The 17,225-nt window shown below is 40.9% G+C and overlaps 1 protein-coding gene across 1 annotated transcript in view; it reads right to left on the reverse strand.

Annotated features, from left to right (window-relative positions):
- Positions 1-242: 242 nt before the first annotated feature.
- Positions 243-17,225, reverse strand: part of LOC132524355 (uncharacterized) — a 188,302-nt gene continuing 171,319 nt past the window's right edge. Inside the window, exon 6 of the mRNA XM_060156190.1 lies at positions 243-350. Coding sequence (XP_060012173.1) covers positions 243-350 — 108 coding nt within the window. The remainder of the gene's footprint in view (positions 351-17,225) is intronic.

The following is a 17,225-nucleotide window of genomic DNA, read 5'->3' on the forward strand; positions in this document are numbered from 1 at the left end:
TCTCCACTTAGCACCTATAGCCCTTAGGATCCCACACTAGCTCAGCCAACTCATGGTTTATACGGAACTGCAATGGTTAGTTTCCTGGTCTGTCCCCAGCAGAAGCTTTTCACTTGCACAGACGGGCATCTATTAGAAGGCCACCGGACTCCATGACACTCGTTTCCAAGTCTGTCTCCATTGGGAGCCTGTTAGCACCTCCCAGGGGAGGGCAGGAAACACTTCTTTTTCTGCTTTGTGTCTCATGCACTTAGCACGGCGCCTGGCACATAATTAGCACTCAGCTGAATAAGTGAGTGGCTAATCAGGGTCGTGTGGTAGAAGGGCTCATTCATCTGTTCAATGAGTGGCTGAAACAGCGATGTGAACAGGAGGCTGGGGTGAGACTTTGAGAGAAATAGGTGCTCCTAGGAAGAGTCAGGAGTGCCGATGCAACTGACAGATGGTGTTCATTAACCTATTAAATTCGTGGGCTTGTCTGGCTCGACCATCTGAGCTTTAAGTCCACCTAATGGCTCTGTTCCTCTGTCTCCTGCCTCGGTTCAGTCATCGGAGACCAGGTTACATGGTGCCTTCCACATGGGGGCAGAACACCACCCACCTCCCACCCCTTCCTAGTCAGGTCATTTGTTCCTTTAAAGCAACACACTCTATCACTAATCCTCCCAGGAATAGCTGTTTGCATTGAATTGAAAACCAATAGGCAGTTATTCACAAATGCCAGGACTGACTCCATGGGGGGGGGGGACTATCAAGGAATATGTGATCACTTTCAATCTGTTTCTAAAAAAGGCTTTATAATGGGTTTCAAGGTGGATATTTGATCTGGTCAGTTCTTCTCCAAAAGAGATACAATGGATTCTCAGCTTGCTCAGAAAAGACAACGGATTTCCCAGGGATAACAGAGTAATTGGGAGAAGGGGAGGAGTTTACATTGTTATTAGATATCTTCTGAAATGCAGGTCTAAACTGTTCATAGGGATTGTTTGAGTGAAACCTTATTGTCCCGGTCTCCCCCAGACCAGCGCCCTGGATGCTTCATAGATAAAACTGTCTGAAAGATCAGGGGAGCTGATAACAAAACTCCTTTGTATATAGTCATCACTCACTAAATTTTGTCAGGAGTTAGTGGTATCATGAGAAGAGCAGAGAGATAGATTTTTGTCTGTGTGTGTAGGCAATTCTACCAGAAACTTCATCATCCATCTCCTGGAATGCTCTCCACACAGCCACCTTAGGAAGCTCGAAACTCATTCTAATCCTGCTACAGCGGCTCCTCCCATGAAGCTCCCCTTTCAGAACTGGCTTCAGAACCAAATTAAAATCCACACATGTTCTGATCCTTTAGAACAGGGGTCTGCAAACTTTTTCTGTAAAGGGGTCAGATAAATATTTTAGGTTTGGCGGCCACACCCTCTCTGTTGCAACAACTCAACTCTGGCCTAACTGTGTAAAAGCAGCTACAGATGATACTCAACAAATGGGTGTGGCTGAGAGCCAACAAAATGTTATTCCTCATGGACCCTGAAATTTGAATTTCATGTAATTTTCACATGTCATGAAATTTCATCCTTCTTTTGATCTTCTCCAAACATTTAAAAATGTAAAAACGCCTTTAAACTCGCAGGCCATACAAAACAGACAGAGGGCTGGATTTGCAGCCGCAGTAGTTACAGACCACTGCTTTAGAGCAATGCTCACCAGCCTTACCCACAGGTACAGTGTCGGTTCTGAATGACACTGGACCACTTCAGAGATCAAAGTCAATCTCAGTAGGTGAAAAGGATGCTAGAGATTCAATGAGGTAGTTCCTCTGAGCAGGACAGTACTCACTGAGACAAAGCAATAGGGATAAAACAAGAAGAGTAAAGGAGGAGGGGGCAGAGGAGGAGGGAGAAGTGGAGGAAAAAGGAAAGAAAGAAAAAGAGGAGCAGGAAATGGAGGAAAAAAACAAAAGAAAGGAGGTGGAAGAGAAAGCACCTCTTAAGTGATGAGTATATATCAAACGTTCTTCTAAAGACTTTATGTGCTTTATTTTATTTAATCCTCCCAAATCCTGTGAAGTAGGCATTACTCCCTTTTTACAAACAGCCATTCAGGGGCAGGACTGCAATTCAAAGTCAGATGTATGTCCCTCCATGACCCACACTCTTTCCTCTCCACTGTGGTATCTAGACAATCAGATCTGTCATTTTTATTATTTTTAGGCACAACTTATTTAGTGAGGTTCCAGTACACTGTTTTTAAATCTTCAGAAATCCTAAATAGGAAATTTTTGTAGCCACATAAAAGAGGTTTTTCTTATATTCACAATCTTTACTAAGTACATTTTTCTCACCCTAAGATGCATGTATTAGTAATGGTTACTCAATGGCACATGGAAAATGTACATCAGTATAGTATTTGGAGAACCATAAATAAACTAATAGAAATGTGTCTCTATATGCCAATGAGTTTAGATTCAATAAGAAATGTTTACTTTTGTCTCACTTTACCTGGATTCAAACATTTATTGTATTCCCTTATCTTTGCTTAAGAGTATAATTTATTGGAGACATGAAGCCTTTATCAGGTTGGTGAGCCGTTTAAATTACATTAGAACCTGTCCACACTGCTACCTCTGCTTCTCAGGGTAAACTAGCCATTAGCTGGAGCTGGGGGGAGTTCTCCATTACTCTTTCCAAGAACAGCAGGGAAAGTGTTTTCCTTCACCAAAAAAGACACCACATAACTAACCATATGGGCCATCACTACTGACTCGGATGCAGGTGTAACTTGCCTTCTTTGGGAGGGAAGGGTTATGATTCAGATCTTGGGTCTCTGTTATTGCTTGTAATGACTTTTCTCCATTTCTGTCTGGGGTGGAGGCATGATGGGAGGTGGTGCAGATCAGCCTGCTTGGAACGAAATGCAGCAGGACCCTGCAGGGCCTTCCTGGGGAGAGACATCTCCACCTCCGTGGCCTCTGCCTTTTGTTTGTAGAAAAGCTTTAGCTTCCTAGGCCTTCTCTGAGTTCTAAAGAGTAAATGTAATCAGAGAAGCGAGAGCATGAAACAAAGGAAAACAGTCAGGCAAGACAAATGAATAATAGTTTAGCCATAAAACAAAGTCAAGGACCTTTATTTCCTCCTCAAGGGCCACAGATAACATCCCAAGGAGCCGTATCCTTGAGTTGTTTTGCAGATACTTAAAACCCCCCACCAAGTAGAAGAAGTTGACTACATGATGGCCATAAGCCTGTAGCCTCCCCAGACCGGCTGGAGCCTGAGGATTGATAATGCTGACCCCTGTGAATCACTCTGTTATCTCACCATCAACCAATCACAGAATTGTGAGCTGATTGAGCTGATCAGGCCCCACCCCCCACCCCCCACCCCCCGGCAACACACACCCTTAACCTTTCCTTTTAAACCCCCTCCCTAAAAGCCACTTGGGAGGTTGGGGATTTTGAGCATAAGCTGCCCATTCTCCTTGCTTGGCTCCACCTTGGGTGCCTTCCAATATACGCTGTATTTCCCTCACCACAAGCCGGTGTCAGGAAATTGGCTTTGCTGTGTGTCTGGTAAGTTTGGTTTGGTAACAGGAATAGCACATGTGGTGAATTGGGCTGGGACTTCCCTGTAACAAAAGTTATCTAGGACTCAGGGTGGTTATAGGACATAATCCCCTATTTGAAATAAAAATGCAGAAGAACCAGTGGAATAATTGGAATAGTACGATGAAAGAAATTTGGCTTTCCATTAAAAATCCTACATATACTGCCAACAGCATAAACAGAAAAAGTATAGATTCTCTGCCTCTTGGTTGAGTTATATAGGTACTTGACATATGTTTGTAAGCTTCTGAAGTCTTTGTCTGACTTATCTTTGTTTCTCGTCTCAGGGCTAGCAGTGTCGCTCAGGGCTGAGCACGAAGCAGGCACTCAAGAAACGATTGCTTTTTAAGGAACCTCCATACTGTTCTCCACAGTGGCTGTATCAATTTACATTCCCACCAACAGTGTAAGAGGGTTCCCTTTTCTCCACACCCTCTCCAGCATTTATTGTTTCTAGATTTTTTGATGATGGCCATTCTGACTGGTGTGAGATGATATCTCATTGTAGTTTTGATTTGCATTTCTCTCATGATTAGTGATGTTGAGCATTCTTTCATGTGTTTGTTGGCACTCTGTATATCTTCTTTGGAGAAATGTCTATTTAGGTCTTCTGCCCATTTTTGGATTGGGTTGTTTGTTTTTTTGTTATTAAGCTGCATGAGCTGCTTATAAATTTTGGAGATCAATCCTTTGTCAGTTGCTTCATTTGCAAATATTTTCTCCCATTCTGAGGGTTGTCTATTGGTCTTCTTTATGGTTTCCTTTGCTGCGCAAAAGCTTTTAAGTTTCATTAGGTCCCATTTGTTTACTCTTGTTTTTATTTCCATTTCTCTAGGAGGTGGGTCAAAAAGGACCTTGCTGTGATTTATGTCATAGAGTGTTCTGCCTATGTTTTCCTCTAAGAGTTTGATAGTTTCTGGCCTTACATTTAGGTCTTTAATCCATTTTGAGCTTATTTTTGTGTATGGTGTTAGGGAGTGATCTAATTTCATACCTATGACCCAGCAATCCCACTACTGGGCATATACCCTGAGAAAACCATAATTCAAAAAGAGTCATGTACCAAAATGTTCATTGCAGCTCTATTTACAATAGCCCGGAGATGGAAACAACCTAAGTGTCCATCATCGGATGAATGGATAAAGAAGATGTGGCACATATATACAATGGAATATTACTCAGCCATAAAAAGAGACGAAATTGAGCTATTTGTAATGAGGTGGATAGACCTAGAGTCTGTCATACAGAGTGAAATAAGTCAGAAAGAGAGAGACAAATACCGTATGCTAACACATATATATGGAATTTAAAAAAAAAATGTCATGAAAAACCTAGGGGTGAAACAGGAATAAAGACACAGACTTACTAGAGAATGGACTTGAGGTTATGGGGAGGGGGAAGGGTAAACGGTGACAAAGCGATAAAGAGGCACGGACATATATACACTACCAAACGTAAGGTAAATAGCTAGTGGGAAGCAGCCGCATAGCACAGGGAGATCAGCTCGGTGCTTTGTGACCGCCTGGAGGGGTGGGAGAGGGAGGGTGGGAGGGAGGGAGACGCAAGCGGGAAGAGATATGGGAATATATGTATGTATATAACTGATTCATTTTGTTGTGAAGCTGAAGCTAACATACCATTGTAAAGCAATTATACTCCAATAAAGATGTTAAAAAAAAAAAAGAAAGAAACGATTGCTGAATTAACTCGAGTCAACAGCTAAGTCACAGAAGTTAAGGCTTCAGAGCCTTATCTGGGAATTCCATACTAGCAGGGACTTCGACCCGTTGTAATAAAATTCTTCTCAGTGGTGCTCAAAGTGTGGTATCCAGACCACCAGTATCAGCGTCAGCTGGGAACTTGTTAGAAAAGCAAATTCTTGGGACCTACCCCCAGCTCCACCGAACCAGAAACTCTGAAGGTGGGATTAGAATCTGTACAGCAAGAAACCCTTGGTGATCCTGATACCTACTGAAGTTTGAGAACCACTGTAATAATCTAAACTAAACTAAAAATGGTATTGTGGGGTCCCTTCTTTCCTGAAGGAAGAGATGCATTTCCCACGTATGGGGCAAACGTATGATGTTAATAAACCTGGAAGGTTTAGATAACAGGTAGGGTAATACATTAATCTTGTCGAACTTTGAAGACCCCATTTCATGCCAAAGTCTCCAAGGTCAACATGCAAAGGTTATCTAAGCCACAAACCACCAGACGTCTCTGTTCCAAGTGAAAATACTACTTCATTTAACCCACTCTTTTTCAGGTTTCTGTCAGTGGAACACCATTCCTATCTGATCCCAAAGCTAAAAACCGCCTCCCTCAAACATTTAAAAAGAAATCATTTATATCCTTACAAAGTTGAATCAGCAACCATCAGTGTAGGACAAAGCGGGGTCAACAGTAGAGAACAAAGCAGACATTTTGGCTCTTTGTGATGACAACTGTCTAAACATTTCTGATGGATTTCGTGGTGATGTTTTTCGGAATGGCATCTTCCAGAAGTTACACAATAAAGAATTAAAGTCAGAACTTGAAAAAGCTAATTAAAGAAAATGAACTGTAATCGTTTTGGGGACGCTGAATTGCATCAACATTATCCCTTTAGTCATTTCAGCACTGTGCACTATCATTATCTATTCTTTCAGGGTTCTGAAAAGGCTTTAGAATCTGCTGACTGTCACCCACTAGCTACGGATGCCACAAAGCTCTGCAACACCACTGGACCATGGCAAATGTAAAAAAGATAGTTAACTACCGCAAACAGCACTTCTGTTGCCAAATAAACAGTATTACAAAGCTGGACTTAACAGTGCTCACATCTGGGTACTTTCCGAGAGCAATCTGTACATAAGCAAGAACAAAAACTCCTGGGATTAGTCACACTTCCAATGGTTCCACAAAGAAAACTGGCAAATCCAGGATCTAGTCGCTTAGCTGTTGGCAGATGAAATACACAAGATCAAAAGAAAAGAGCTGTGTTTCTGGGCAACCCCTTCTTCTATATACCTCTAATGCAACACCAAATTAATTGGTATACATGAGTGTTTTGAATTAAACCTGCCATGGAAATATTTTATTATCTCCTACATTTACTTTGGGTAAATGCTTCTTAATTTGACTCCCTTCTGAGCAATTAAAAATGCATTATCTCAAGGGAAAATAGAATTAATTTCATTATACAATTTATTTTTGAATTAGAATAGCCAGGGAGCAAGCAAATGCTCAGAAGTCATAAGTCTGATGATACATAATTAGAAAGCCAGAAATTAATACGAGTTAATGATTGGCATAGAAATGCAGAGAAAGATAAGTTGATTCCAAATAGTTCGTTATTTCTCAAACGTGTCTTTCTTGACAGTTAAACGTGGGTCACAAGGACTGGCTAGTGACAGAATCAACAGTGTTTTGGTTTAAAAAATTTTTTTTAAGCCTTTACTTTTTTTTAGAGCACTTTTAGGTTCATGACAAAATTGAAGTGAAGGTACAGAGATTCCCCATGTACCCTCTGTCCCCACACGTGTACAGCCTCCCCAATTATCAGCATCCCCCGCTAAGATGATACATTTGTTACCCTTGATGTACCTGCATTGCCACATCATAGTCTCCCAAAGTCCATAGTTTATTTTAGGGTTCAACTTTTGGTGTTGTATATGATATAGGTTTGGATAAATGTACAATGACATGTATCCATTATTATAATATACAGAGTATTTTCACTGCCCTCAAAATCCTCTGTGCTCTGTCTATTCATCTCTCCCCACCAAACCCAACCCCTGGCAACCACAGATCTTTTTACTTTCTCCGTAGTTCTGCCTTTTCCAGAATACTTGGAATCATAGTACGTAGCCTTTCCAGATTGGCTTCTTTCACTTAGTAATATGAATTTAAGGTTTCTTCATATCTTTTCATGATTTGATAGCTCATTTCTTTTTAGCCTTGAATCGTATTCCATTGACTGGATGTACCACAGTTTATTTATCCATTCACCCACTGAAGGACATCTTGGTTGCTTCCAAGTTTTGGCAGTCATGAATAAAGATTTTATAAACATCCGTGTGCAGGTTTTCGCATGGACACGTTTACAACTCCATTGGATAAATACCAAGGAGCACGACTGCTGGATCGTATGGTAAGAGTATGTTTAGTTTTGTAAGAAGCCACCAAACTGTCTTCCAAAGTGGCTGTACCATTTTGCGTTCCCACCAGCAATATATAAGAGTTTCTGTTGCTCCACAACCTCATTTGCGTTGGATGCTGTCAGTGTTCCAGAGTTCGGCCATTCTCATAGATATGTAGTGGTGTCTTATTGCTGTTGGTGGGTGTTTTTGTTTGTTTCTTTGTTTCTTTTTTCAACTGAGGTATAATTGACATACATTATATTCGTTTTAGGTGTACAACATAATGATTCGATATACGTATATATTACAAAATAAACATCACAATAAGTCTAGTTAACATCCATGACCATATATAGTTACAGAAATTTTTTCTTATAATGAAAACTTTTAATATCTACTCTCAGCAACTTACAGATATGCAAGACAGTATTATTAACTATAGTTGCCACATTGTACCTTACATTCCCACGACTTATTTATTTTTAACTGGAATTTTGTACCTTTGATTCTCTTTACCTATTTCACTCACCCTCTACCCCTACCTCTGGCAACCAACAATCTGTTCTCTGTAACCTGTAGCTTTTAAAATTTCATTTATTTATTTTTTTAAGATTCCACATGTGAGATCATACAGTATTCGTCTTTCTCTGTCTGACTTATGTCACTTAACATAACAGAGTCAGGGTCCACCCATGTTGTTGCAAATGGCAAAATCTCATTCTTTTTATGGGTGAGTAATATTCCAGTGTGTGTGTGTGTGTGTGTGTGTGTGTGTGTGTGTGTATTTTCTTTATCCATTCATCCACTGAAGGACACATAGGTTGTTCCCATACCTTTGCTATTGTACATAATGCGTCAATGAATGGGGGGGCACAGATATATTTTTGAGTTAGTGTTTTCTTTTTCTTCAGATGAATAACCAGAACTGGAATTGCTGGACTGTACGGTAGTTCTATTTGTAATTTTTTGAGGAACCCCCATACTGTTTTCCATAGTGGCTGCACCAATTTACAGTCTCACCAATAGTGCAAGGGCTCCCCTCTCTCCACCTCCCTGCCACCACTTGTTATTTCTTGTCCTTTACATAACAGCCATTCTGACAGGTGTGAGGTGATACCTCCTGATTTTGATTTGCATTTGCCTGATGATGCGTGATGTTGAGCATCTTTTCATGTACCTGTTTGGCTATCTGAATGTCTTCTGTGGAAAAATGTCTATTCAGATCCTCTGCCTGTTTTTCAATTGAATTGTTTGGGGCTTTTGCTATTGAGTTGTACAAGTTCTTTATGTATTTTGGATAAACTCCCGATAAGACACATGATTTGCAAATATTTTCTCGCATTCAGTAGGCTGACTTTTCATTTTGTTGATGCTTTGTTTTGCTGTTCAGAAGTTTTTTAATTTGATGTATTCCCACTTGTTTACTTTTGCTTTTGTTTCCTTTGCTTTCAAATCCAAAACACCATTGCCGAGACCAATGTCAAAGAGCTTACCACCTATATTTTCTCCTACAAGTTTTATGGTTTCATATTCATATTCATATTCGGTCATATTCAAGTATTTAATCCATTCTGGGTTAATTTTTGTGTATGGTATAAGATAGTGGTCCAGTTTCATTCGTCTGCATGTGGCTGTCCAGTTTTCCCAACACCATTTATTGAAGAAACTGTCCTTTCCCCTTTGTATATTCTTGGCCCCTCTGTTGTACATTAATTGACCATACATATATGGTTTTACTTCTGGGCTTTCTATTCTGTTCCATTGATCTATATGTCTGTTTTTATGCCAATACCATACTGTTTGATTCCTATAGCTTTGTAATATAGTTTGAAATCAGGGAGCATGACGCCTCCAGCTTTGTTCTTCTTTCTCAAGATTGCTTTGGCTATTTGGGGTCTTTTGTGGTTCCATAAAATCATTTTGTTTTAATTTGCATTTTCCTGATGACAAGATATGAAGCATCTTTTCATATATTTGCCATTTGTATATCTTCTTTGGTGTATCAGCAGTTTTTAAATATATTTGTTATACATGTATCTATTTATTGCATGTAAATGAGGAGAATGATCAATGTTTCTTTTGACCTTGCATGAAACTAATGCATCATCACACATTCTTAAGAGGAAAGGAGGGGAGGGGAGGAAATGAAGAGACACAACTTTATCACCCCATAAGAGGAGCTGAAACCTGATTATAATCTTTAACTAAAACATTATTTAAAAAGTATCTGAACTGTAAATAGCTGTAATTTTTCTGAATGATCAATGTGGTCCTGTAAAAAGACTTGATTGGAATTAGGACATCTTTGTTCTGAACTAATGGTCTCAAACTAAAATGCTTAATGGGGCCAAGTAGTTAATGAATGAATCCACGCGGTGGAAGAATAGAGACTCAGGCGCTGCCTTCTGGGCAGCGGCAGGCCTACTGCTAACAACTCCAGCACGCTGTTGTCAGGGAAATACACACCCAGTGTTGTAAGACCACCTGATTCTTTTTAAAAGGCAGAAATACAAATTTTTATATAAAATCAACTGTTTTAAAAGTGGTAGCAACTAATTTAAAAGTGCTGTGTGGCTAGAAGTCTGGGGCTGGTGTCCAAGGCCAGATGCTGTCTAGACCTTGGGCTGCTACTAAGTAGCTATGGGTCTCCTTGGGACTGGTTCCTTACCTGAAAAACACATGTCCAAGTTTCTCTTGTCACCAGGTGTCTATTCTGGTACTTTCATGTAATAAATGTCTTTAATTGTGAAGAAAATGTATCAAAAGTTAATTCTCAGTAAGTTAGAGTACTGAAATAATATCAACATCAGAAAAGACGATCTCAAAACACTGATGCAATCTGAGTCTTGGAGAACTGATTGCTAATTCAGGAGTGTGATCTCTCTACAGAAATTAGTGTCGTTAAATATGCCACATTTACTTAAGTGAACAATTGCCAAGCAATTAGGGACATGAAAGAAGTTTCCATTTTCGAGAGACAGTGCCTCCTAGTGGTCGAGAAAACACACTCGAACCAGCCTGCTCTGGGTTCAAAGCAGGTTCCCCACTTCCTAACTGTGACTTATTCAAGGTACTTCAGGTCTGTGTGCTTCAACTTCCTCATCTGTAAAAATAGGGAATCACAGTTCCTACCTCATAGGGTTATTCGGAAGGTTAAATGAGTTAGCATAGTACTTAGAACAGTGTTTGACACAGAAAGCATCAAGAAAGAATCAGCTGTTGTCACTACTACTGGTGTAAAACATATTAACAGCTAAAACCGCTAATCTCCTACACTGGTTGAACTAGCATTTTACTCTAAAATATCCTAAAGAAATTAAACCCAATCTTCATCCTATCAAGGCCAGAATCAATGGACTGCCTAAACAACTCCACTGGCAACTTGTAAATGAAGCCCTAACACGCCACAATTCACAGAAATCTAACAGGGGTCAATATAGGCACTGCGGGTTAATGCAGTGGAACAGGGGCCATTCAAAATCAAAGGATGTAAATGCCTCATCCTCGGTTTCCACCCCCTTGTGATTAATTACAGCCTTACTGTCTCCACCCGCCAGCTGTATCCTAGCTCACAGGTCTGACCCCAACCGAGGACTACAACAGTCTAATGAAAACTGTGCTTCTAATTGTCCAGCGGGTGATCCTGGCTTGGCTAAGAAAGGCTCTTTTCACTCCCCTCCTTTCTGATCAACTAGATGGCTTTATAAATCCCCTTAATAAGTTCATTTGTGTAACCCAAGGCTTGCTGCCCTTCCTTCCTGCTGCTAAGAGGGCTCAGCTGCTTATCTTTGAATGTGACCCATCAAAAGAGAATTGTTAAATTTTTTTTTAATCTGCTAAATTCACAAGTACCACTGGTCTCACATCTCCCCCAATTTAGTAATTTTTCGGTATCATAAAGGAAGTCTAAGTGCGTGCAGCAAATCACGACACTGGCAGAAGTCTTTTCTTGTTTATTAAAAAGGCCTTTTTTAAAAAACATCTTTATTGGAGTATAATTGCTTTACAATGGTGTGTTAGTTTCTGCTGTATAACAAAGTGAATCAGCTATACATATACATATGTCCCCATATCCCCACCCTCTTGCGTCTCCCTCCCACCCTCCCTATCCCACCCCTCTAGGTGGTCGCAAAGCACTGAGCTGATCTCCCTGTGCTATACGGCTGCTTCCCACTAGCTATCTATTTTACGTTTGGTAGTGTATGTATGTCCATGCCGCTCTCTCACTTCGTCCCAGCTTACCCTTCCCCCTCCCCGTGTCCTCAAGTCCATTCTCTACGTCTGCATCTTTATTCCTGTCCTGCCCCTAGGTTCTTCAGAACCATTTTTTTTTTTTAAGATTCCATATATATGTGTTAGCATATGGTATTTGTCTTTCTCTTTCTAACTTCACTCTGTATGACAGACTCTAGGTCCATCCACCTCACTACAAATAACTCAATTTCATTCCTTTTTATAACTGAGTAATATTCCATTGTATGTATATATGTGCCACATCTTCTTTATCCATTCATCTGTTGATGGACACTTAGGTTGCTTCCATGTCCTGGCTATTGTAAGTAGAGGTGTAATGAATATTGTGGTACATGACTCTTTCTGAATTATGGTTTTCTCAGGGTATATGACCAGTAGTGGGATTGCTGGGTCATACAGTAGTTCTATTTTTAGTTTTTTAAGGAACCTCCATACTGTTCGCCATAGTGGCTGTATCAATTTACATTCCCACCTACAGCGCAAGAGGGTTCCCTTTTCTGCACACCCTCTCCAGCATTTATCGTTTGTAGATTTTTTGATGATGGCCATTCTGACTGGTGTGAGGTGATACGTCACTGTAGTTTCGATTTGCATTTCTCTAATGATTAGTGATGTTGAGCATCCTTTCATGTGTTTGTTGGCAATCTGCATATCTTCTTTGGAGAAATGTCTATTTAGGTCTTCAGCCCATTTTTGGATTGGGTTGAAAAAGCCCTTTTTTTAAAAAAAATTTTTTAGTTTATTTTTGGCTGTGTTGGGTTTTTGTTGCTGCATGCGGGCTTTCTCTAGTTGTGGTGAGCGGGGGCTACTCTTCGTTGAGGTGCTTGGGCTTCTCACTGCTGTGGCTTCTCTTCTTGTGGAGCATGGGCTCTAGGCGTGCGGGCTTCAGTAGTTGCAGCATGTGGGCTCATTAGTTGCGGCACGCGGGCCCTAGAGCATGCGGGCTTCAGTAGTTGCGGCCCACAGGCTCGGTAGCTGTGGCTCACGGGCTGTAGAGTGCACGCTCAGTAGTTGTGGTGCACGGGCTTAGGTGCTCCGCAGCATGTGGGATCTTCCCAGACCAGGGATTGAACCGTTGTCACCTGCATTGGCAGGCGGATTCTTAACCACTGCGCCACCAGGGAAGTCCACATTAAAAAGCCCTTATGATTGTCTCATCAGCAGTGAATTTGGTAATTGCTAACAGGTCCAGTAACTAACATTCACATAGGTCTTTATCGTTTCTAAATGCTTTCCATATGCATTATCTCATTTATTCCTCCCAACCACTCTGTGAGGTAGTACTATTATTATTCTCATTTTACAAGCGAGAAAGCTGAGGCTCACAGAGGTTAAGTAGCACAAGATCACGTGACCATTGAGTTTTAGATATGGGCTTGATTTCAGATCTTCAGATATTAAATCGAGTACTCTTTCCATTATGACATGTGTGTCAAATCATCGATTGGTTCCCTTTCAGCCCCACACCTGTCCCACTACACTTCATCCTACTGGGGCTAGGAGTTTGCAAACAGTATTTCCACGCTCCGTGACCAACCGTGTCTTCATTTGGTTTTGCTTATTGGAGGTCCTGGTGGGCAATACCAAAGCATGATAAAGACAGAAGATTATTTCTTCTGGTTCAAAATGAGGCAGTTGATGGCAGCTGCTGTAGTAGCAGTAGGGCTGCTATGATTCTGGACTGCAGCAGGCCAGAAAGGCCCAGCACTTTTTTATTGGTTCCAACCCTGTTAGAGACAATACCTCTTGAGCAGAACCAGGATCAAATGTAAGCATCTCCAACCCACTTGCAGCAGCTAGAGTGGGTTCATGGGCTCCAGCCCAGGCATGTTAGCTGCTTCTCATCTAGGTATCACCTCTTCTTCCTTTTTGCTCCTCCAACACCTCTCCCTCTCTTTTTGGAGCTACAGCCTTTCCAACACATTCCCTTGTTTAAAATACCTAAAGTGGCTTCCATATTCCCCTGTACTTGGCCTTATACAAATATACCTGCTAAGTGGCAACCCTTCGGGAGAGGGATGTAAAGCAGAAGACATGATCCCCACCCTGCAGAAATCTATAATCTCTCTGGGTAACAGAACATTTAAACTAAGAGTCAACAGGACAAAATATATATATTCAAGGGCTCACAATAAATGGCATGCAGACCATTTGTGTGATGGGAAAGCACCTGGGTACTTCGTCACAAACCTGATTTGCTGGGGTAAGGAGAGGGATGGGTACTTGGGTACTTCCTTCAGCATGCAGTCAGGTCTGCTCTCAGCCAGTCCAGAAGCAGCCCCACGTCCAGCCCACCCTTCTGGTCTTCTGAATCACTTCCCCTTTTCTGGACTTCCTGCCCCGAAGCCATCTCTGGTGCCAAGTGGCCTGCCCCATTCCTGTTCAGTTTCCTGTTCATTAACTTCCGGCTCATTACATTAGCATCCCTGAAATCCACATCTGCATAATCATACAGAAGAATCTTTTTGTCTATAGCAAACCAGGGCCACAATCACTACCCATATATAAACTGGGACAGAATGAGCCATCACAACAGAGGTTGAGAAGGAGAAAAGGGATTAAATGATTGCTAGACACTCACATTTTTCATCCCTTTTTCTTTTAACATCTTTATTGGAGTATAATTGCTTTACAAAGTTGTGTTAGTTTCTGCTGTATAACAAAGAGAATCAGCTATACATATACATACATCCCCATATCTCCTCCCTCTTGCGTCTCCCTCCCACCCTCCCTATCCCACCCCTCTAGGTCTTAAATCTACTAATTTCGCTTTTCTCTCCCCAAACATTAAAGAATTCTATATCATTTGGGACTGAGGTATTTTTTTTTCAATTGAAGTATAGTTAATTTACAATGTTGTGTTATTCTCAAGTATACAGCAAAGTGATTCAGTTATATATATATTTTTTCAGATTCTTTTCCATTATAGGTAATTATAAAATACTGAGTATAGTTCCCTGTGCTATACTATATATATATATATATATATATATATATATATATATATATATATATATATATATATGTAGGTCCTTGTTGTTTACCTATTTTATATATAATAGTGTGTATAGGTTGATCCCAAACTCCTAATTTGGGATTGAGTTTTGTTTATTTTTAAAACAATAACTACTCTCTGCTGAGGGCTTACTCTGAACCTGGTACTTCTTTCCTAAACTGTGGGATGTTTTCCCACTTTGCAGATGAGTAAAGTAAGGCCCATAGCAGTTAAGTTGCTTCTCCGTTTTCCTTACTTGATACTGACACAGCCAGGACTCACAGTGTCTGATTAGGTTGTCTGACTTCTGAGTCTGTGCACTTGAAAACAACCCTCAACTGCCCATTTCCATGGATGGAGAACAGCACTTGACAACCACCCAAGTGCCACTGCGGTCGTGTCCTGCGCCAGGGGATGGCATCACGGGACAGAGCCTCTTCAGGGCACTGAGGAGAGGCTCATGGGAGGGGATCTGGAGCAGCTTAGCTCTTTTTTTATGTCCTGGGATTCTGCACATCACTTTGTTTGAACAGGGCTCCACTGAATCCGCTGAAGGAAAGCATGGAGCTAGTGCAGCCTTCCTGGAGGTGGTTTGCAAGAAGCAACAGTTACTTCTGTTTCACAGTTATTGGTGGAAATTAGCAGTTCTTCTGATAGTCTCTGACACACTTCAAGGTTTAGAGAGGATGGAAAAAACGAGATGACTACTCAGGGAACCATGGGTTTTCAAGTAACTGGCATCCTTTTACCCCTGTAACCAATGGGTAAGGCTGGGCCTCTGTAAAATCTTAGAGCTGTGAAAGTTTCTCTCTTGTACCTTCCAGTTATGTACCTTTTCTTACACAGGTGCTAACCTTTCTCTCTCCTTTCAGGTATTCAGTATCCTGATATCTTTCCCAAGAAAGAGCTAAAACGTGGAACCACTAAAGTATTGCATACAGATGAGACCTCAGAGGTTTCATTTCGGCAGAGATCAAAGCTTAAAGTCCCCAGCTTATGCGAGAGTATACAGGTGACTCAGGACACTAATCCTGTGTCTGATACGTGACTGAAGCAGTAGCAGCTCAATAAATATAGTGGTGAATTAAGGAAACCCAACTCTAGCAGGAGAAGTTTAAGTATTAGCCAGTAGGCTGGGAAATGCTTTTAAGAGAGAGGGGGATTATGGGAGACTCCTAGCATCCTGAAATCACTCCATCAATGCAGCATCCAGGGCAGGCCTGGGAGGTGAGGAAGATTTTTTATTGCATTGATAGGAGACACAGTGACTTCAATGTTTGTACCACAAATCACAGAAACAGCAATTGGGAGACCATTAGGAACACTGTTCTGATTCTTATGGTGTTTTTACAACTAGCAAATTAAATCAATTATTGAAAAAGAAACACTAAAAAGTAAATAATGATAATCCCTCTCCCCAAGTAATCTGTTTCCCTCTACCATTAGAGAAACTGCTGTGACTTTGGCACAATTCTTAATGTTATTTATATCTCAAGCAATGCATTATTTTAATCCAAAAGAGAACACTAGGCCAAAAAAAAAATCACATTTCTTTGAGGACAAGGGTCTTTACTTAAAATATATGTGGCTGGGCCAGTGAAGGGCCTCCTCTGTGTCTCTGCCAGGCATTAGTCACAAGCCAAATGCCCAATCAGTTTTTGTAAACTTATGATTCGCTTTCATCCCAACAAAGCCCATGTTTGTCACTAGGAGACTTGCTTCTTCGGCTACTGGCTAAAGCATCACTGACACACTTCAAAGATTTGGGGAACAGTTTCTATTCTTTGCGAAGAACATTTGTTCTCTCAAAAACAAATGCTAGATTTGTTCATGTGCTCCAAATAAATGAGAGGAACATTTCTTTTGATTGTTTTCCAACTCCACCTCCGCGTTGAACAATGGAAAGCCACAACACCCTCTCCTCTTGCGAGCAGAATTTGTGAGTGAGCCGAGTACTAAACCGTGACACTGTGGAACCTTGGGAAATCAGAGTGTGACACAAAAATGAGGTGGAATTTCTTTAGCTAATGACATTATCTGACAAAGGGCTGGAACTTTAAACTTTCGTAAGACTGCATTCATTCATTCATTCACTGAGCAAATTAAGCACCTACTACATGCCAGGCAGTATTCTTGGTGCTGGGGTATATTAATGAGCCCAACAGACAAAAGGTTTTGCTCTCACGGACCTTATGTTCTAGTGAAGGGAGACAGATAATAACAAAATAAACAGTAAATTATATAGTTTATAAGGTAAGTA

The sequence above is a fragment of the Lagenorhynchus albirostris genome, chromosome 8, assembly GCF_949774975.1.
Source record: "Lagenorhynchus albirostris chromosome 8, mLagAlb1.1, whole genome shotgun sequence".
In the NCBI taxonomy this organism is placed as follows: Eukaryota; Metazoa; Chordata; class Mammalia; order Artiodactyla; family Delphinidae; genus Lagenorhynchus; species Lagenorhynchus albirostris.